The 22,359-nt window shown below is 42.4% G+C and overlaps 1 protein-coding gene across 1 annotated transcript in view; it reads right to left on the bottom strand.

Moving 5' to 3' along the window:
- LOC124115857 (thyroid peroxidase-like) overlaps window positions 1-19,324 on the bottom strand; it is a 29,427-nt gene extending 10,103 nt beyond the window's left edge. Inside the window, exons 1-4 of the mRNA XM_048393646.1 lie at window positions 19,231-19,324; window positions 18,993-19,138; window positions 18,015-18,214; window positions 10,442-10,571 (exon numbers count right to left, since the gene is read on the bottom strand). Of these exons, the coding sequence (XP_048249603.1) occupies window positions 10,442-10,571; window positions 18,015-18,207 (323 nt within the window). The 5' untranslated portion in view covers window positions 18,208-18,214; window positions 18,993-19,138; window positions 19,231-19,324. The remainder of the gene's footprint in view (window positions 1-10,441; window positions 10,572-18,014; window positions 18,215-18,992; window positions 19,139-19,230) is intronic.
- Window positions 19,325-22,359: the final 3,035 nt, after the last annotated feature.

The raw sequence follows: 22,359 nt of genomic DNA, 5'->3' as shown, positions 1-22,359 counted from the left end.
AGCATATAGCTAATGATATCTCAACTTGATAGCACGTAGCTAACGATATCTCAACTTGATGGCACGTAGCTTACGATATCACAACTTGATAGCACGTAGCTAATGATATCTCAACTTGATAGTACGAAGCTAATGATATCTAAACTTGATAACACGTAGCTAACGATATCTTAACTTGATAGCACGTAGCTAATGATACCTCACCTTGATAACACGTAGCTAATAATACCTCAACTTGATAGCACGCAGCTAATGATATCTCAACTTGATAACACGTAGCTAATAATACCTCAACTTGATGGCACGTAGCTAATGATATCTCAACTTTGTAGCACGTAGCTAATGATATCTCTACTTAATAACACGTAGCTAATGATATATTAACTTGATGGCACGAAGCTAATGATATCTCAACTTGATAGCACGTAGCTAATGATATCTCAACTTGATAGCACGTAGCTAATGATACCTCACCTTGATAACACGTAGCTAATAATACCTCAACTTGATGGTACGTAGCTAATGATATCTCAACTTCATAACACGTAGCTAATGATATCTCAACTTAATAGTACGTAGCTAATGATATCTCAACTTGATAACACGTAGCAAATGATATCTCAACTTGATAGCACGTAGCTAATGATACCTCACCTTGATGACACGTAGCTTATAATACCTCAACTTGATGGCACGTAGCTAATGATATCTCAACTTGATAGCACGTAGCTAATGATATCTCAACTTGATAGTACGTAGCTAATGATATCTCAACTTGATAACAAGTAGCTAACGATATCTCAACTTGATAGCACGTAGCTAATGATACCTCACCTTGATAACATGTAGCTGATAATACCTAAACTTGATAGCACGTAGCTAATCATATCTCAACTTGATGGTACGTAGCTAATAATACCTCAACTTGATGGCACGTAGCTAATGATATCTCAACTTGATAGCACGTAGCTAATGATATCTCAACTTGATAGTACGTTGCTAATGATATCTCAACTTGATAACACGTAGCTAATTATATCTCAACTTGATAGCACGTAGCTAATGATATCTCACCTTGATAACACGTAGCTAATAATACCTCAACTTGATAGCACGTAGCTAATGATATATCAACTTGATAGCACGTAGCTAATGATATCTCAACTTGATGGTACGTAGCTAATGATATCTCAACTTGATAACACGTAGCTAATGATATCTCACCTTGATAACACGTAGCTAATGATATCTCAACTTGATGGCACCTAGCTTACAATATCTCAACTTGATAGCACGTAGCTAATATCTCAACTTGATAGCACGTAGCTAATGATATCTCAATTTGATGGCACGTAGCTAATGATATCTGAACTTGATGGCACGTAACTAATGATCCCTTAACTTGATAGCACGTAACTAATGATCCCTTAACTTGATAGCACGTACCTGATGATATCTAAACTTGATGGCACGTACCTAGTGATATCTGAACTTGATAGCACGCACCTGATGATATCTCAACTTGATGGCACGTACCTAGTGATATCTGAACTTGATAGCACGCACCTGATGATATCTCAACTTGATGGCACGTACCTAGTGATATCTGAACTTGATAGCACGCACCTGATGATACGCAAGATTCCTGGCACGTAGCTAATGATACGAATAGGTTCCATGTTTCAGGGCACGTAGCTTATGATATCTCAGTTTCATGGCACGTATCTAATGATATGCCAGTTTCATGGCACGTACCTAATGATACGTCAGTTTCATAGCACGTATCTAATGAAATGCCAATTTCATGACACGTACCTTGTGATACTCCAGTTTCATGACATGTACGGAATGATATCTAAGTTTCATGGCACGTTCCTAATGATACGCCAGTTTCATGGCAAGTTCCTAATGATACGCCAGTTTCATGGCACGTACCTGATGCTACGCCAGTTTCATGGCACGTTCCTAATCAAACGCCAGTTTCATGGCACATGACTCATAACACGCCAGTTTCATGGCACGTTCCTAATGATACACTAGTTTCATGGCACGTACTTAATGATACACCAGTTTCATGGCACGTACTTAATGATACACCAGTTTAATGGCATGTACCTGATGCTACGCCAGTTTCATGGCACGAATCTAATGATACGACACTTTCATGACACGTACCTAGTGATATCCAAGTTTCATTGCACATACCTAATAATACGTCAGCTTCATGGCACGTACCTAAAGATATCCCGGTTTCATGGCACGTACATAATGATAAGTCACTTTCATGTCACGTACCTAATGATACGTCAGTTTCATGTCACGTACCTAATGATACGTCAGTTTCATGTCACGTACCTAATGATATGCCAGTTTCATGGCACGTACCTAATGATACACCAGTTCCATGGCACGTACCTAATGATATGCCAGTTTCATGACACGTACCTAATGATACGTCAGTTTCATTGCACGTAGCTAATGATAAGCCAGTTTCATGGCACGTACCTAATGATACGTCAGTTTCATGGCACGTACCTAATGATATGCCAGTTTCATGGCACGTACCTAATGATACACCAGTTTCATGGCACGTTCCTGATGCTACGACAGTTTCATGGCATGTACCTAATGGTACGCCAGTTTCTTTGCACGTACCTAATGATACGTCAGTTTCATGGCACATACCTAATGATATCCTGGTTTCATGGCACGTACCTAATGATACGTCAGTTTCATGGCACATACCTAATAATATGCCGGTTTCATAGCACGTACCTAATGGTACGTCAGTTTCACAGCACGTATCTAATGATACGCCAGTTTCATGACAAGTACCTTATGATACGCCAGTTTCATGGCATGTACTGAATGATATTTAAGTTTCATGGCACGTACCTAAACATACGCCAGTTTCATGGCACGTGACTAATAAGGACTCAGTTTCATAGCACGTACCTAATGATACGTCAGTTTCATGGCACGTAGCTAATGATAAGTCAGTTTCATGGCACGTACCAAATGATATCCCAGTTTCATGGCATATACCTAATGCTGGGCCAGTTTCATGGCACGTACCTAATGATATCCAAGTTTCATGCCACGTACCTAATGATACGTCAGTTTCATGGGACGTACCTAATGATAAGTCAGTTTCATGGCACGTACCTAATGATATCCCGGTTTCATGGCACGTACCTAATGATATGCCAGTTTCATGGCACGTATCTAATGATATGCCAGTTTCATGGCACGTACCTGATGCTACGCCAATTTCATGGCACGTTCGAAATGAAACGCCAGTTTTAAGGCATATGACTTCTGATACACTATTCTCTTTCAGATTAAATCCTCATTGGGGCACTTATTGCATTTTCCTTGCTCAAGAAAATCTACATGACAAAGTTGTAACCATTTTCCTAAAGAAAAAATGTTACCACACAAAAAACTTCGTTTTTGTATGACATACGACCACCCTCACGGGGCCTCACTACCCACGGCGCCTCACGCCAAGGGGAGCAACTCTCACCCAAATCACTTTCCTTATGTCATCTGTAAGAGACAGACGTGTTGATTTTTCACACAAGATAAAATAAGAGAATCTATCGTTCGACAAGAACCATGGCTGACCAAACTGTATGTATGGTACATTTCTTTCATTGCAAAGGCGTAATACCTCGCATTGTAAAGTTATAGAGTTGTAATTATACGCCACGTGCACGTACCTTTGAATTCATTTGCGTCCATATTGTAGTTCCACGGGCTGATACAAGTAACACCAAGGCCATTAGAAACGGCTTGGGGTTTTGTTATATCATACAGCATTGGTCTACAATTTTTTCCTTTACAAAAGCCCAAGGTGGTGTGTTAATTTATAAACTACACTTACCTTTTTTTACGGGTTTTTACACCTTCGCGCGTAACACGCCCACTTTGGTGTTATAATTATACTACGACATTGGCTGTCAGTATCGCGTTACAAATCGCATTCTCCATTACGCCTTTGCTTCTAGTTTCACAATTTATGCAGGTATCTTTCCGATCTTTATATCGCACTGATAACCTTTAATACCCTTCCCGCCCACCTCAGAAATTACGGTCTTTTTTACAAAAACCTTCAAACTGCGTCCGGGTTGTTCTAAGACAGGCACGAACGCTGCCGTAAATGTCTGGCGCAGGACGGGCATTGCCTTTATCCCCGGACAAGTTGACTTGCTCCACTTTAAAGAGGTCTATTAAAGGCGGGGGTAAATATCAGATCTGCTAAGACCTCCCCTCCTCCCCATCTAAAAAAGGGTAAAAAAGCGGCCGAGACTGTCTCCCCCGCTCCCTCTCCGGGGGCCGGGGGAGAAGGCTCGAGGGTCCCCGTAGTAAGCACTGCACCCTCTCCTGCACTGTCTTTGGCAGACTTTTCTGCGTTACTTAAGTCGCAGATGGCGTCGATGATGGAGGAGGTGAAGTCTCGGCTCCGGCAGGAGCTACGGGCTGAGCCTTCCCCGTTGTCGGCGCCGGACGCGGCTTCGAGACCTTGTGTTAGGCCCCGGCGTCGGCCGAGGCAGACTACGTGGTCTCGGCTTCGGCTCCGGCTCGAGGTCGCTCCCTAGTGGAGGGGTTGCGGGCGCCGGCCCGTGCACTACCGACGCACGATTTTCCCTAGCGGAGCCAGACGCCTCTTCAGAGGCCGAGGCTTCCACTAGTGGATACCTAGCCCGGAGCCAGATGGGTTCCCTTGGTCTCGGGGACGATCCGAGACCGAGCTTCGGCTCCAGCTCGAGGTCGCTCCCCAGCGGAGGGGTGGCGGGCGCCGGCAGACTACGTGGTCTCGGCTTCGGCTCCGGCTCGAGGTCGCTCCCTAGTGGAGGGGTGGCGGGCGCCGGCCCGTGCACTACCGACGCACAATTTTCCTTAGCGGAGCCAGACGCCTCTTCAGAGGCCGAGGCTTCCACTGGTGGATACCTAGCCCAGTGCCAGGTGGGTTCCCTTGAAGCCCCGGCACCTCGGCACCGGGACTCGGCTTCGGGCCGGGTGCAGAGGCTAGTGCGGGACAGGATTGTCCAGGTTCTGCCTCAGGTGGCTGCGCCCATGCCAGAGTCGGAGACCCCCAACTTGACTAAGGTCAAGCAGGGCCGTCGGTTGAAGGCTGCTTACATATGCTTCGAGGAGCAATATCATAATGCATGCCAACAGCTCCGTGTGTCCGTACACTCCGCGTATCTGTCGGCTGTACAGAGGGAGTTAGCGGGAGAGGGGCCGGCCGACTCTTCGGAGTTGGCCGCGCAACTAACGGAAGTTCAGTCATCTTGCAGGGGACGCTATTCGTAGCTGTGCCTCGCAGATGATGTGCGCTGTTATGGGCATTCGCAGGCTGTGGATGTCGGTATCTAAATACTCGACTTCCACACGCCAAGACCTACTTGCTTTGCCGTATAAGATGGGTGCCACCCTCTTCCCTGGGGCTCAGCAGGTGGTCCGAGAGGCCGCTCAATTGTATGCTTCCCTCAAAGACTGTAAGGCCTTGTTGGAGGTACCAAGCGTTAAAACCGCGTAAGCGGGCCTCTCCACTTGACCCCTCCTACGCTGACGCACCGGGTCAGAAGTCCACACCTGCTTGGATGCAGCTCTTCCTTCAGGTAAGGGCTCCGGGAGGAGCAAGAGAGGCGGGGGCCGGGGCAAGGCAGCTGGTCGAGGCCAGCAGCTTTTTCGCGGGGCTGGGAACCCATCGGGTTCCCATTAGCGCCCGAAGAGCCCCGGGTGGACCCACGGTCGCAAGTTATCGAACTGCCGACAGCCGGGGTCCACTGCCTCAAGCACACTCCGGTGCCTGCTATCCGAGAGAAGGCGGAATTCCTCCGTGCCGAGGTCGACGCACTTCTTATGAAAGCTGCGATCGACCCGGGTCCCGAGGGACAGGAAAGCGAGGGCTTCTACTCGACTTATTTCCAAGTCACCAAACAGTGATCTCAACTGTCGAGACAGGAGAATGGCTAACGTCAATAGACCTAAAATCTCCACATACCCATACACCCCGAGTTCATACCTGTCTAGTGAGGTTTTCTTTCGACGGGAGGTGTTATCAGTTCAGGGTTCTACCATTCGGGATCTCCACGGCCCCGAGGGTGTTCACCAAGCTGATATTGATTCCTGCCAAAGTGGCCAGGTCGAAAGGTCGGTTCTGCCATCCGTACCTCGACGACTGGTAACTAAGAGCTCTATCGCAATCCCTGAGTCAGATAGCTACACAAGAAGTGATAGACATTCTGATCACTCTAGGGTGGATAGTCAATCTCAAGAAGTCAGATCTGAGCCCCACTCAGAATCTAGTCTTCCTAGGGGCGAATTTCAACACGGTGAGAGGACGTGTATCTCTGTCACAGGATATCAAGTTCCTTATGTGCAAGTCACACTGCTCGTACAAGGCTCTAGTGACATGCTCATGTCTTGGATGTCCGCAGGACCCTCAAGGCCTATATCAGCAGAACTATGGGTATCCGTAAGGATAACCAACTATTTTGCTGTTACGGCGGTAGGAAGGCTGGCTCACCTGCGAACAAACAATCTATCTCGAGGTGGATAGTTTCAACCATTTGTACAGCGTATACGCTTACAGGCAGGGACCCCCCTACCAGGTTGAAGGCTCATTCGGTTAAAGCAGTGGCTACGTCACAAGCGTGTGTGTGTGTGTGGTGTGTGTGTGGTGTGTGTGTGTGTGTGTGTGTGTGTGTGTGTGTGTGTGTGTGTGTGTGTGTGTGTGTGTGTGTGTGTGTGTGTGTGTGTGTGTGTGTGTGTGTGTGTGTGTGTGTGTGTGAGGCCCCGTAAGGGTGGTTGTATACGAAGTTTTTTGTGTGGTAACATTTTTTATTAAGGAAAATGGTTACAACTATGTCATGTAGATTTTCTTGATCAAGGAAAATACAATAAGTGCCCCAAGGAGGATTTCATCAGAGAATTCATAACCTAAACAGGTTTGTAAAAGTTTCATGCCACGTACCTTAATGATCGACACGCCAGTTTCATTGCACGTACCTAATGATACGTCAGTTTCATGGTACGTACCTGATGCTACGCCACTTTCGTGGCACGTACCTAATGATATCCCAGTTTCATGGCACGTACCTTATGATACGTCAGTTTCATGGCAAATACCTAATGATATCCCGGTTTCATAGCACGTACCTAATGATACGTCAGTTTCATGGCACATACCTAATGATATCCCGGTCTCATGGCAGGTACCTAATGATACGTCAGTTTCATGGCACATACCTAATGATATCCCGGTCTCATGGCACGTACCTAATGATATGCCAGTTTCATGGCACGTACCCAATGATACGTCAGTTTCATAGCACGTATCTAATGATACGCCAGTTTCATGACACGTACCTTATGATACGCCAGTTTCATGACATGTACCGAATGATATCTAAGTTTCATGGCACGTGCCTAATGATATCCCCGTTTCATGGCACGTACCTAACAATACGCCAGTTTCATAGCACGTACCTAATGATAAGTCAGTTTCATGGCACATACCTAATGATACGTCAGTTTCATGGCACATACCTAATGATATCCCGGTTTCATGGCATGTACCTAATGATATCCCGGTTTCATGGCACGTACCTAATGATACGCCAGTTTCAGGGCACGTACCTAATGATAAGTCAGTTTCATAGCACGTATCTAATGATACGCCAGTTTCATGACACGTACCTAATGATACGCCAGTTTCATAGCACGTTCCTAATGATAAGTCAGTTTCATGGCACATACCTAATGATACGTCAGTTTCATGGCACATACCTAATGATATCCCGGTTTCATGGCATGTACCTAATGATATCCCGGTTTCATGGCACGTACCTAATGATACGCCAGTTTCAGGGCACGTACCTAATGATAAGTCAGTTTCATAGCACGTATCTAATGATACGCCAGTTTCATGACACGTACCTAATGATACGCCAGTTTCATGGCATGTACCGAATGATATCTAAGTTTCATGGCACGTGCCTAATGATATCCCCGTTTCATGGCACGTACCTAACAATACGCCAGTTTCATAGCACGTACCTAATGATAAGTCAGTTTCATGGCACGTACCTTATGAAATCCCGGTTTCATGGCACGTACCTAATGATACGTCAGTGTCATGGCACGTACCTTATGCAATCCCGGTTTCATGGCACGTACCTAATGATACGCCAGTTTCATGGCATGCAGCGAATGATGATATAAACTGCCATACATAAACTGTTTTTCTTAGCAGGAGCATTTTCACACCTACACCCCGAATAAACATTAAAGTAATGCATTCCGACAGTCGTCGAAGCAAAACCTCTTACGAATTGGGGGCACGGGTGGCCCAGTCGTCTGTGCAGAGTTGCGTCCCTTGGTCACGCCAGAAACCTATGATTGTGGGTTCGAATCCCGGTTCTCCCCGATTATGTTTCTAGGTTTGTCAGCACCATACCCGTGCTCGTGGGTTTCACCGAAGTGGTAAACGTCTGAGACCTGCATCACTTCGGGCTTTCCTCCCACATTAAGCTGACACGCCGTGATATAACTGGAATACTGTTAAAAGCGGCGTTAAACCCAACTCACTCACTCACTCTTACGAATTGTTACGAAGGACCCTGATACACACAAACCTACGTTATTAGCATGAAGACAAAACAATTTAAAACAGAACAGTAGACAAGTCGGTGTACCATGAAAAACATTGTGTAATTTAAAACATGAAAAGATACACTTACATATTACATTTTGTTTGGGTTTGCGCAACCCTCGCCGTGAATATAGACATGAACTAGATTGATTATGTCGAGTTATATCACGCTAACTACACTAGTATTAATGTTCAATCCCACTTTAAGGCGGTGGCCAAGTGGTTAAAGCGTCCGCTCGTCAGGCCGATTCCCCACACAGGTACCATTAGTCCATTTCTCGTGTCCCACGCCGTGATAGTTCTGGAATATTGCTAAAAGCGGCGTCAAACCTTACTCACTCACTCAATTCCACTTCATATCTATACACAAGGCTTTGAAACAAAAATCATGATGAAAAGTCATGCCGACTTTCTTCATTGATTACATTATACATATGTAAAAAGGTTACGCACTACTCATGCTTAATATTGCATACACCCTCAACGTCTGTCTATCTTTTGGATATATCTATATGTGACAGTGACCTCATTCTGAAACATATTTGAGGTTCCACTGATACGTCAAGGGAAATTGGCATAATAGCACTGTTTCAACAGGTAGCCACAAGGCTTTAATCCCATATGATGCAAGGAGGCAGAAGAAGCAATTGATCATGAAAAGGTAGCCCAATAACCATTGAATAATTACAATAAAAGTGAGAAAACCCTTGCCATAATCACAAGAAATCTGCTAAAAGTATGATTCTGCTAAAAGTATTATTCTGCTTAAAGTGTGAATTTGCTAAAAGTATGATTCTGCTAAAAGTATGATTCTGCTAAAAGTGTGATTCTGATAAAAGTGTGATTCTGATAAAAGTATGATTCTGCTAAAAGTGTGATTCTGCTAAAAGTGTGATTCTGCTAAAAGTATTATTCTGCTTAAAGTGTGAATTTGCTAAAAATATGATTCTGCTAAAAGTATGATTCTGATAAAAGTGTGATTCTGCTAAAAGTGTCATTCTGATAAAAGTGTCATTCTGCTAAAAGAATGATTCTGATAAAAGTGTGATTCTGCTAAAAGTGTGATTCTGATAAAAGTATGATTCTGCTAAAAATATGATAAAAGTAAGACTCCAACTACATCATATGCATACTAGTATGTAGATGAATCACTATCAAATAGAAACAGTGGAAATACAAAGGTGAATATATCCTGCTCCAATGGTGGCATGCTTCACAAACATATGCCAAAGCAAGTCAAATATTCGCCTGAACACACACGGGACCATATAGTACAAGCCAAAATAGGGAATTTTATCAGATATCATTTTAGTCACTGATGCGTCACATTTGGAGGGGTGGTGGGGTTGCCTAGTGGTTAAAGCGTTGAAGGACCGGGTTCGATTCCCTACATGGATACAACGTGTGAAACCCATTTCTGATGTCCCCCGCCACGTTGCTGGAATATTGCTAAAACTCGCTCACTCACTCACTCACACTTGGACAAGCCATCTACATGTCTATTTGATAGTGATCCATAAACACATGCTCATGATATAGCCGGACTCGTATAATTGACTCTGCTTTTAAGGGAAAGGGTTTTGTTGCTTTTATTTGATCATTTTACTGATGGGATTATATTAGATCAATGGGTTTTAAGACATCATGCACAGTGATGAATACACGCGTTGTTTCTCGTTACGAATCAAAGTTTACTTTACTTTTAAATGTGTCTACACTAACTTTAACACTCGATGTCACCAAATGGTATAAAGGTCAATTTTGAAGCATGCTTACGCGTGTAGCATCTCTGTAACTTGGAGGACATTGATGCGATTGTTGTTTCCCTTTGTTATACTCGCAGGTGCTGTGAATGTGAACTTGTTGTGCTGGTCCGTTGTAGAGCCAGGTACTGACGCAGATCGGTCTGTGGAAAGAAACCTTTATGAACCCACATCATGCAATTTGGAAGATGCAGGGATCAAGCACATTCATGTGTCAGGCAATTGCTTTAAAATATTAAAAGAGTCGCATAAACACTGTATAAAGTTCACTATACGGTACCGAGTAGCAATATTTCTTTAATCTGACAAGTTGTTGATCCTAAGAATTTATGTACTGTAAATGAATTATTCTCTTTTTGTAAAGTTTGGTTTCACCTTTTAAATTGATCTCTTTTAAATTGATCTCTTTTAAATTGAATCGCGGCGCCTTAGGCGCCCCCAAGATGGGAACACGAATATACCCAACTAAAGAAATAACATGTTTCGCACATGTTTTCTCACCAAATAGTAAAATCATACAAACGATCATTGTTTAATTGTGGTTGGTTGGTTGGTTGTTTTACGCCGCACTCAGACATATTCCAGCTATATGACGGCGGTCTGTAAATAATCAAATCTGCACCAGACAATCATGTGATTAATATCATGAGCATCGATCCACGCAATTGGGATTTATTGATGACATGTTTCAACCAAGTCAGCGAGCCTGACCACCCGATCCCGTTAGTCGCCTCTTACGACAAGCATAGTCGCCTTTTGATTGTAAATAGGAGAAAGTCTGAGGGTTAAAAAAGGTGAAGGTGGGTTCTATTTGTTTTGGACGTGCGCAGCCGATCATGGCCTTGAACGGAGCCTTGCTTGTCAGTGTGCAAACAGCGGACTTGTATGATCTGGCGTGTAATTCTTTAGGACTAGAGATAATTTATGGAGCCTGTTTTTACACAGTCTCCGCTCTATTTTCGTTTCAGCCTTTGAAATTGACAGACAGAACTAAAGTAAAAAATAACCCCATTTACGCGCCGCTTTTTGATGTTTTGACTACGACGTTTGCATTGACGATGTAACGATCTGCAATGGTCAACCTTCACATGTGCCTTGCACTTAAAGCGTAGCTAAGAGGTCGTGTTATGTAAAGGTTTTGAATATTGTGAATGCGGAATGTATGGGGGACACTCCTCACACCTGCATGTGCATCGAGATTATGATTTGCTATGCTGAGCGTTTCTATGTAATCAAATAACTATACAGTTGCGTTATGAACAAAGATCACTTGTACAAACGTTTACAGACTGAATTTTATATTGTGTCTCAAAGATAAATCGAGAACGAGAGAAATACGTGAGTCTAGACAGCGTTACCATAAAACGGGGCGTTGTATGCATTCGTGCATTATTTTTGAAAATCATTTCATAACCATTTGTATCCAATATTGTATCCAATAATAAATTAAAAATGATAAGATTTCAAAGGCACATTCACTGAAAGATCTGGGCGACAATATTTTGATCTGGTAATAATTCTTTACCTCAAAACAGATTTGATTTTTTTTTGTCACGATGACATTTCCATTGCCAACGACGTCTCGAATAAGATTGAACGGGGCTTCTTTTGCCAGGTGAAATTAGCGTATCCAAACGGCACCCAACCTTTTTTTCTCTTCCCACCAGTGAATGCACAATACATAAAATATCAATAGCAGTCCTATCGACGCTGTAGTCGTATTATAACTTGGAACATTTATCCAGAATTCAGATCGTACATGCAGGTCATGATAACCGTTACTTGGTCCCCTTGCTTCGCCTTGGTATTGTTATTACCGTTAATGACGCGATTTCCTCAGATTGAGGTTTTTAAATTGGCTAGGTTCTGAGTCTACTACATATCCGTTTCTTAAACTTCGCAACTGACGTAACCTTATATTACGGCGTTTTCACTACTTACTATTTAATACTTGGAGCAATTAAGTAAAAGTGTTTCAGTTAGACCTAGAATTGCTGAACTTGAAATTGAAACACAACACAATGACGCTAACGTTACAGGATCCATATCCACAGCTCTAAACCCAAAGCACATTCAGTTCGCCTGCCTGACGGTCTGACAGTATTCACTGCTGAATTGGAGGCAATTCATCATGCACTCAAACTCATACAGGAATTTGTGAAAGCAAAGTCTTCTTATCAGTCTCACTAAGTGCACTTCAAGTCACCACCTACTCCCTTAAATAAACGAGAGATAAAAATCAAAATTAAAACCTCTATAACCCAAAGTTGGCAAGCCCAGTGGGACGAAAGTAAGATCTGCAGATGGCTATACAAAATTTAACCCAAGATCCAACAAATGCCAAACTCATACTCAAATGACAAGAAAGTTGAAATTGCCATCTCACGCCTCAGACTCGGTTACAAAATACACTATGACAAGGTTTGTTCATCTTGCAATCAGGCTGAATCCATTGCTCACTTGTTACTGGAATGTCAAGACCACGCCCCATCCCGGGCTCGGTTAAAACAAGAATTGCAGGTAGATCCGCTATCTGTCGTAGATCTCTTAAAGCCAAGAGATGCAATAGCGAAGGCCAAACTAACTCTATTTCTGAGAGATGGACAGCTACTCGAACGTATATAAACAGAGCAGCCAAGGATAAAAATGAAAATATATCAATATACGAAAAGAGAAATCATATCAAAACAAAAACAGAAAATATGTGAATACCAAACTCACAAGAGATATGTGTACCCTTCTCACCAACATGAGTCCCAAAAAGGGACAGGTCAGCCGAAATTGTTAAGGCAGAAGGCGACCTCTTAAACACTTAAACAATGACAGGCAATACCATGATTAGGTATGGCGAATGCAATAGTTAGTTATCTTTCCTCTCTATCCTTCATGGTGGTAGATGAGCGTACAATGCAGGCTTCAAATAATCGATGAACAGAGGGAAGAAAGTGAGTGAGTTGTGTTTAACGCCGCTTTTAACCTTATTCGGGTTTTATCACGGCGTGTCAGATTAATGTGGGAGGAAAGCCCGAAGTGATGCAGGTCTCAGACGTTTACCACTTCGGTGAAACCCACGAGCACGGGTATGGTGCTGACAAACGTAGAAACATAATCGGGGCGAACCGGAATTCGAACCCACAATCATGGCGTTTCTGGCGTTCCCAAGGGACGCAACTCTGCACAGCGAATCGCGGCGCCTGAGACGACTGGGCCACCCGTGCCCCCAGAGAGAAGAAAGGCTGCGTGCACTGGAGGTGCACAGACAGAAGTTGACACTGCTAATTATGGATAATTTGCTGTTGAAACTTGGTCCAACTCCACTTTGATACAATGAGGACATCAGTGTTTAGAGAACCACCTCCAGCTCCAGACGGACTAACGCAAGCTGGTTTTGGCAGGGGATCAGGGTCTTAGACACGAGAATGACACAGTTTTGAACAATGAGAGAATGAGGGAGTGAGTATGGTTTTACGCCGCTTTGAGTAATGTTCAAGCAATATCACGGCCGGGACAACAGAAATGGGCTTCACACATTGTTCCCATGAAGGGAATCGAACCAACCACAAATACTGCTGTTGTTTGTCACCTATGACTACAATGTACGTTAAAGTTTTCATCACACCTGAAAAGCCGTTGAGCGGCGAAATATCTTGTAAGGAGTTTTGACAATGTCTTGACTCTGTTTTTGTATATATTTATAGTGAGTGAGTGAGTTCGGTTTAACGTCGCTTTTAACAGTATTCCAGTGATATCACGGCGTGTCAGCTTAATGCCCGAGGAAAGTCCGAAGTGATGACGTTTACCACTTCGGTGAAACCCACGAGCACGGGTATGGTGCTGACAAACCTAGAAACATAATCGGGACGAACCGGGATTCGAACCCACAATCATAGGTTTCTGGCTTGCCCAAGGGACGCAACTCTGCACAGCGAATCGGGGCGCCCTAGACGACTGGGCCTCCCGTGCCCCCGTATATATCTATGTACCATTGGGAGTTTCATGAATGTGTGCATTCCAAACATTCCCAAACTAGGCACACATGTATATATAACCAAATTATATGGAAAATTACTTGGAAATGTGTGCATTTACATTGTACATTCATAACATAACAATTCCAAAACGTCGGGAAATGAACTCAATAAACTTTTCTGATTGGAACAGCCGGTTTGACGCCCGCATCACCGCGGAAGCTAATATTCATAGAATAGTACTATTTTCAGTCATTGTCGGTAGGCATATTGAAATAATTATTTCTACAATTACAGGCTACAATATGCACAGATGCGGTGACAACAATATTCAAAGGTTGTGTGGCAATACATTTCATGTAGAAAACACGATAGAAATCTACAAAGGGAATGTATTTACGTTTTGGGAACCACAGGGAGCTTGGGATTTTGGCGCTTTTCTATATACGACTACTGACGTCATATCTTTTGCGTCACAATGAGCGATATGACGTCATAATGGTGACGCGCGATGTAGAGCGAAAGCCTTGCAAAGCTTGCTTTGTTTTCTTTAGGGATGCCCACCTCATGTTAGCTTACCAAGTTGCCGTGCTTGTATGCTTTCAATGCCTGTCATATGTTCGAGTGAAGTATACTAGCCACATAAAGAAACTGTGCACGGAGAAAATATGGATATAAGGGCACACCGTCCATATATGAAATGTAGGTTTGAACACAGCAATTATTGGAGACATTCAAACGCTCATGCACGTGCCATGCGATATGACGTCATTGATGGGGGCCTATGGACGTGCAATGTGTTACTGCACGTGCATCCTGTGCAGCTGTACACAGTATGTGCAACTCAAAATTCGCTGTCACTTTGGAAAGCATGATCTGTGGTCATTCAAAAATGCAAAACTTCTCAGGCGCAGACACAAGCATATCACAAGCAAATCATGCCAAGATTGACAGCTGCACAGCGTCATCAAGCCATTGGAATGATCCGAGCGGGAATGAGGCAACAACAGGTGGCAACACATTTCCAATACCATCGTAACATGATATCGGCATTGGTGAGGCGTTATCAGAACACAAATGACGTTGCCGACCACCCACGTTCAGGACGTCCCCGAGTAACGACGCCAAGACAGGACAGATGGATTCGAGTTACACATCTCCGACACAGGTTCCAAACGGCAGTAACGACGTCCCAGACAATTCCTGGACTGCGCCGTATCCACCCCAACACTGTCAGGAATCGTTTACGTCAGTACGGGATTCGACCACGACGCCCTGCCATACGTCCCATCCTGACACACCGTCATCGAGTCAACCGTCTAAGATGGTGTCGAAATCATGCTCGCCAACCTCGAATATGGTGGAGAAATGTTGTCTTTACAGATGAATCGAGGTTCAACATGTCCCACAGTGACGGGCGCCAACGTGTCTACCGGCGTTTGGGAGAACGTTATGCACGCAACTGCATTGTGGAGAGGAATCGTTTTGGAGGTGGCTCTGTGATGATTTGGGGTGGGACAACAGCGCGGCACCGAACCCCTTTGGTGGTTGTTCAGGGCAATCTCACCGGTGTTGGCTACAGAGATCAGATTCTGAGGCCTGTGGTCATTCCTTTCCTGCAACGTCATGGCCCGGGATTGACATTTCAACAGGACAACGCTCGTCCTCACACGGCTATTGTCGCAATGGATTTCCTTCACCATAACAATGTCATGTTACTGCCATGGCCTGCAAATTATCCAGATCTCTCCCCAATAGAGCATGTGTGGGATGAAATGGAGCGCCGTCTGCGTCGTCTTCCACATCCTCCAGATAACGTCCGTGACTTGGCACAGGATTTGAGGAGGATATGGCAGGCCATTCCCCAGACCTTCCGTGCCCATTTGGTGGACTCCATGCGTCGCCGATGCACTGCTGTGATTCACGCACAGGGTGGTCATACCCGTTATTGACTTTGTGACTTTGTCGTTTGACCCCCTACTCCATTTTGATCTTCTGACGTCATCGTAACAGATGTTGTTCAGGTCCCGTTAACATTTTCCTATGGTCCGATCATTCAGCTGCTACAGCGTCTGCATCATTTTGTTCTTGCTGTGTTGTATTTCAATCCAGAATATATTTTCTCCGTGCACAGTTTCTTTATGTGGCTAGTATATAACGGTGTAAAGAAACTGCTTGAGTACATACAACGTCATATTTTGTTCGGTGATTCCGCAATTCAGATCGATAACCCACTCAAAACACTGGACTCTTCACTCAGTATATTTGCTTACACCAAAGAGTTCGCGTTTTATTTAGTCATGATAGAATGGAGATAAACATACTGTGTTTTCGATGTAGAGCTAGGTTACCTGTAGATTTAACCCCGCTAAATTGAATTTGGAACCGAACGCGCAGCGTGAGGTTTCAAATGTTAAATTTAGCGAGGTATGGTATGGTTATCTCCTAATTACAACCTCAAACATTGTTATGTTATTTCTCGTGTGCATGAATCACGTCAAACGGAGGAGGATCAGAGGTCTTCTTGCAAATTGTTCACTTTATAGGTGAACTGTTCAGTTTCATACCTAATTCCATATCTACTTTTCTAAGCCAGGTTAAATTTGTTGAATATTTGCACTGTAAACGAGTATGTATGTATGTATGTATGTATGTATGTATGTATGTATGTATGTATGTATGTGGTGAGGTGAGGTGAAATGGGGTGTAACGTCGCGTCCAAGATTATTGCACTTATATAGCGACGTGCATGTACGTGTGTGTGTTTGTGTGGCTGCTTGTACTAGTCCGGACTGATGCCGATTTATAGTGCTAGCTCACTGAGATACCATGCCGCAGTTTAACATGAATACCCCACTCAGACACAGTATACTGACTCCGAGCCGACCAGTCCTTGTTTTAGCCCCTTAATGCCGAGCGCCAGACAGGGTAACAACAAGTACCATCTTTTGACGTCTTTTGGTTTGACGCGGCCGGGGATCGAACCCCGGACCTTCCGCTCTCCGGGCGGACGCTCTACCACTAGACCACGGAGGCGGTCATGTATGTATGTATGTATGTATGTATGTATGTATGTATGTATGTATGTATGTATGTATGTATGTATGTATGTATGTTTGTTTGAAATTAAAGTTGAAACTTGATTACAACCAATGTGACGAGGCTATCCGAGTACTTCACACTATCTTGTGTGCGAGCATGTTGTCATGTGTGTATTTGTACAGATGCGTATGAAATAGTCGTCATCGAACAATTCCTTTTATTTGTGTAATGTTTTTCCTTATTTTTTCCGATACCTTATTGGACAATAAGGTTTTGAAGGATCTTAAAAAGATGTTAATGCATTGATAGTTCGTATGATGTTACAGTGAAGTGACCCTAATGAACTGTGTCACTGCCCACTCGGTATTGCCCTGATATTATCACTCACTCACTCAACAAAAATATCAGGAGGCATCACATGGCAACTGTAACTAAAAAAACAATGAACGGTTTTACACTCCACGGCCTGAAGATGATGTTTGAAGGTGACACCTCTTGTAGACCTAATGCTTTCAGTTAAGTGATACACAACAGAAGATGTCAACGCACTATTTCACCCTGTAAAGTATATCTTACCTAATTCCGCAAAGGCACTTTCTTGACTCTGTTCTTCCTCAAGCTGAACTCTGGCCTGAGTAAGAGCTGCTTCCCATTGTTCGGAACTGAGACTGATTTTCCCAGTGTTGAGGTTGAGGGGGGCCACTGCATCAGTTTTAGCCACCATCAGCAGCAGAATCAGCTGCGAACTAAGCGCTGCCCGCTTCAGCATTGTAGTTCTACATAATGACAATAGAAGACCTTTTACACTTAAAGTAGATACTAGTGACACGATTCTCAAAATATGGTACGGCTTCCTAGTACGAATGCATATGTTTACATATAACTGTATCTTCTATGCAAAATAACCCATGCTTGTATCTAATGTACAGAGTCCTATAATTATCATGTTTAATTGTATGGTTTGTTCCCCAACAACATTGTGCATTTATGGGTGCACATTCTCATAAATTTGAAGGATGCATACGGGGTCGATAAGCTGAGAAGCTCCAACAAATTCCTGCCAAATACCTATTCATAATGTTTACATAGAGTGTCCTATCCTTGAAACCGAATAGCCCCGGTGGATTCCTGGGTTAGACTTTATCACCAGCAATCTCTGCTAGTCGTAAGACGCGACCAAATATATGGATTGGTCAAGTTTGTTGACTTAAAAGCTTGGTTGATCGTGTGTCACAGCACCCGACGTGGATCGTTGCACATAATATCAATCACTGGATTATTTGGAGTGACGCGAACCAATTACTTAATAAGTTATGCAATAATAATGTAATAACAGCTATGTTTGACTTTCAAACTAGTTGTCAAGCCTTTTAAAGTCTACCTGTATGACAGATATATTGTCACAAACACAGTATTATCTGTTACTGGAAAATAGGAATATCCCGCTTAGCGGCATGTAGGTGAAACATTAACAATATGTTAACTATTTATTCCTGTGCTGATAGAGTAAAATGCATGTACACTAACGCAGACTCATTCCTCAGTAATACTTACCTCAGACAGATCAACTCTTGTGCGTGTTTTCTCTGTCAGTAGTCTTCTTTCAATGGCCTATCATTTGCGTTGTGGTGCACTATATCTTGACGACCGTTGACGATGACGATTCTCCCAGCGACAAATCAGCGAGAAGAGGAAGTAAGCTGCAAACAACATACGTGGACAATGTGCGTCAAATGATTAAGGGACACGGAGATAGCTGGTACACAAATATATAAGCTTACATCGAACATACCTCAACATGTCTTCAAGTTTCTCATTAGAGACAAAGCAATTGTGTCAGGATCTGTTGTTTCTGTAGGTTTGCCGAACTTCAAATGAAGTAAAATGTCCAATGACTTTATGCCCAATCCTCCGTCTACATAGAGAATGTAACGCCTCGACAGTGCATCGACATACCTAGAAATATAATCCTAGCGGACAAGGGCTTCAGACGACTGAGCCACCCGCCCACCTACCCCTAATTAACACATGCAGATCCGATAGAAAGATTACATTTGTTGACAAGTATGATATCTAAAATGGATAGAACTATCATTAAACCGCCCGCTTGTTATCAGAAATGAGCGGGCCATTGTAACTTGATAATGCCGTCATATTGCTTGATGACGGGCCATTTTCATGCTCTTTGTTAGGTGACGTCACATGGAGTGCATATAGTGACGTCATCTATTTGTTCTATGACGTTTCCGTACTAGATAAGTGGGTCAGTGACATCCGTGTGTTGATTGCAATAAATGTTTCAGAACCGATGTTGTTGTTGTTAATTTTTATTTGATAACAAATTATATCCATTTTAGCTATGACAACGGAAAGGCTATTTATCAGGGGATTATCATTTGCAGAAGACCTCGGGCTTCTGCAAATGATAATGTCCTGAAAAAAGCCTTGCCCTTATGTTAGTCTGCAGCCTCCGGCAATGGTATCAGATGCAAAGATGCATACAGGTGAAGTATATACGATGTACTCAAAGCATATTGTTCAGTACATGGTTGCATTTCTATATCACAGACAGCGTTAGAGACCGTTTCGCAATATATAATGTTGATATCTGTGTTTGATCTTACAACAAGACTTGCGAAGTGAAGATGTGACTCTTTCCTTCTGATACATCTACGTAAAGCTACACGCGTCATTTAGATCAATTACTCAGTATATGAATTATAACATAAAAACAAAACAGTTCATTTTTGTTTTAAATCAAGCTTGTCTTAACCCACTCGTACTTAGTCTCCATTACAAACCGATAGTGTTCGTCAAACCGGATCTACACTACAAGAAAAAACATATGAACGATTACGAAACTCGTATAAACACAATAAACTCCTTTCATGTTTAATCATGCCCAGTGACATATATTAGTTTCAATTTAGAAAAAAACTTCCTGAATAGTCTCTTTACTGTTCCCATTTCTATATGGACATGTGTATCCAATGGGAAAGCTACCAATACATGTTGATGCATATACCTCACTTTGTTGATGCCTAGCTCAGACATTGTCAAACAAGAAAGTTAGATAATGTTACAAAAAACATTTAGGTCATCGGAATGTTACTTTGTTTGCACATGCCGCCGTCTTGTGTTATGTACGATGTGGTGTTTTATTGTGTACGTTTGCATGTCTGGTAATTGTCTAATTCAATATATTGTGTAACGACAAGGCTATTAAATTGAATTTGTACAATAACAACAACAACAACAAGAAACGTTTATTTCGCTTCAAGGTCATAGCTATGACATATTGAAGGTACAAATGGAGATTTATGGTGACACGAGGCAGGAGACGGACGTGCGTCAACTAAACGTTTAACTGCAACAGACTCATAAATTTAATTAAACATCTTGAGGATTTCTTTTACAAACTGTGCTAGTTTTCTTTGTTCTAATACACTTTCAGTATTTAGTAGCATATCAAGTGTAATCGTACTAGGTCTTGTAAAGTACTTCTTTTGAATATATTGCTTACGCAAGTTATGCAGAAAAGGACAAATTAGTAGATAGTGATTGTCGTCAGCTAAGTCATGTTTATTACAGTGACTACAAATTCTGTCTTCTCGTGGTATATTTTCCCATCGCCCCTTTTCTATTGGTAATCTATGGTTTGTGGATCTTATTTTAGTAATCGGGATACTGAGTCTTAAGGGTAGCGACAGCAGATAATTTTGTAACTGGATTTTATGTTTAAATATTCGGTAAAATACTGCCTTGGGGGAGTTGTTTATCCAACTTGTCCAAGTCTGGCTGAACCGATCAAAGATACGTTGTTTAATAACACATTTTAATACGTTTATAATTGTTGGGTCCATATAAAACTAAGGCCTAATCCATCAAATAGTCCTTTAACATATTCGAGCCAGCTGTATTTATGGTTACCAGAGTCTGCAAATAATATATTATACATAACAGTACACAATTTCGTTGGTTTATTATAAATTATCTTAGACCAGTAAGTCAAAATTCTTTGTTTAATTAAATCCGTAATAGGGGTTCTTCCAAGCTCTCCATATAAAAAATAGTGGGGTGTGCTTTTTTTTACCCTTAGTATATATTTTAAGAAGTCCGTGTGAACCTTTTCTATCATATCTAGTTTACCAAATCCCCAAATTTCGGAACCATATGTTAATATAGGCACGATTGTTTGATCAAATAATAATAGCTGGCAGTCTATTGGTAAGTCAAGGTTACGTATTCTAATATATAGTAAATGCATAGCTTTTCTAGCTTGAGCCACTAACGACATCTTGGCTGCTAGGAAGTTTCCAGTTCGTTTAAAAACCAGACCCAAGTACTTATATTGATCTACTACTTCAACAACACTATCGCCTATCTTAGACACATCATTGTTTTTTCTTGATCCAAATACAACCACCTTAGTTTTATCAATATTAATATTCAACTTCCACTGTTTACAATATTCATAAAAAACATTCATGTTATTTTGAAGGTCATAGGCGTTATCTGCAAGTATAATAGTATCATCTGCATATAGCAAAACAATAATGTTTTTACAGATTCTATCTACTTCAACTTCCGATATAACATCAATACCTTCACACATTTTCTGTTGTAGATATTCTTCAAGGTCATTTAAGTACAGGGCAAAGAGAATTGGCGATAGATTTTCCCCCTGTCTAACTCCGATATCACTAGAGAAAAACGATGAATTTTCACCATTAGCAACAATACACGACTTTAATTATGCCTTGATACATGTTGAATATGATCTGGAAGCGTTTACCTTGTACATTTGTTTTTATTAATTTTTGCCAGAGTCCAAAGCGCCAAACGTTATCGAAGGCCTTAGAGAAATCTATAAATGTACAATATAGTTTCTTTTTGTGTGCCCTAAGGTATTCCATGAGGG

The sequence above is a fragment of the Haliotis rufescens genome, unplaced genomic scaffold (genome assembly GCF_023055435.1).
Source record: "Haliotis rufescens isolate VD_foot unplaced genomic scaffold, xgHalRufe1.0.p SCAF_12, whole genome shotgun sequence".
Taxonomy (NCBI): Eukaryota; Metazoa; Mollusca; class Gastropoda; order Lepetellida; family Haliotidae; genus Haliotis; species Haliotis rufescens.
This window is presented reverse-complemented; position numbering and strand designations above follow the sequence as displayed.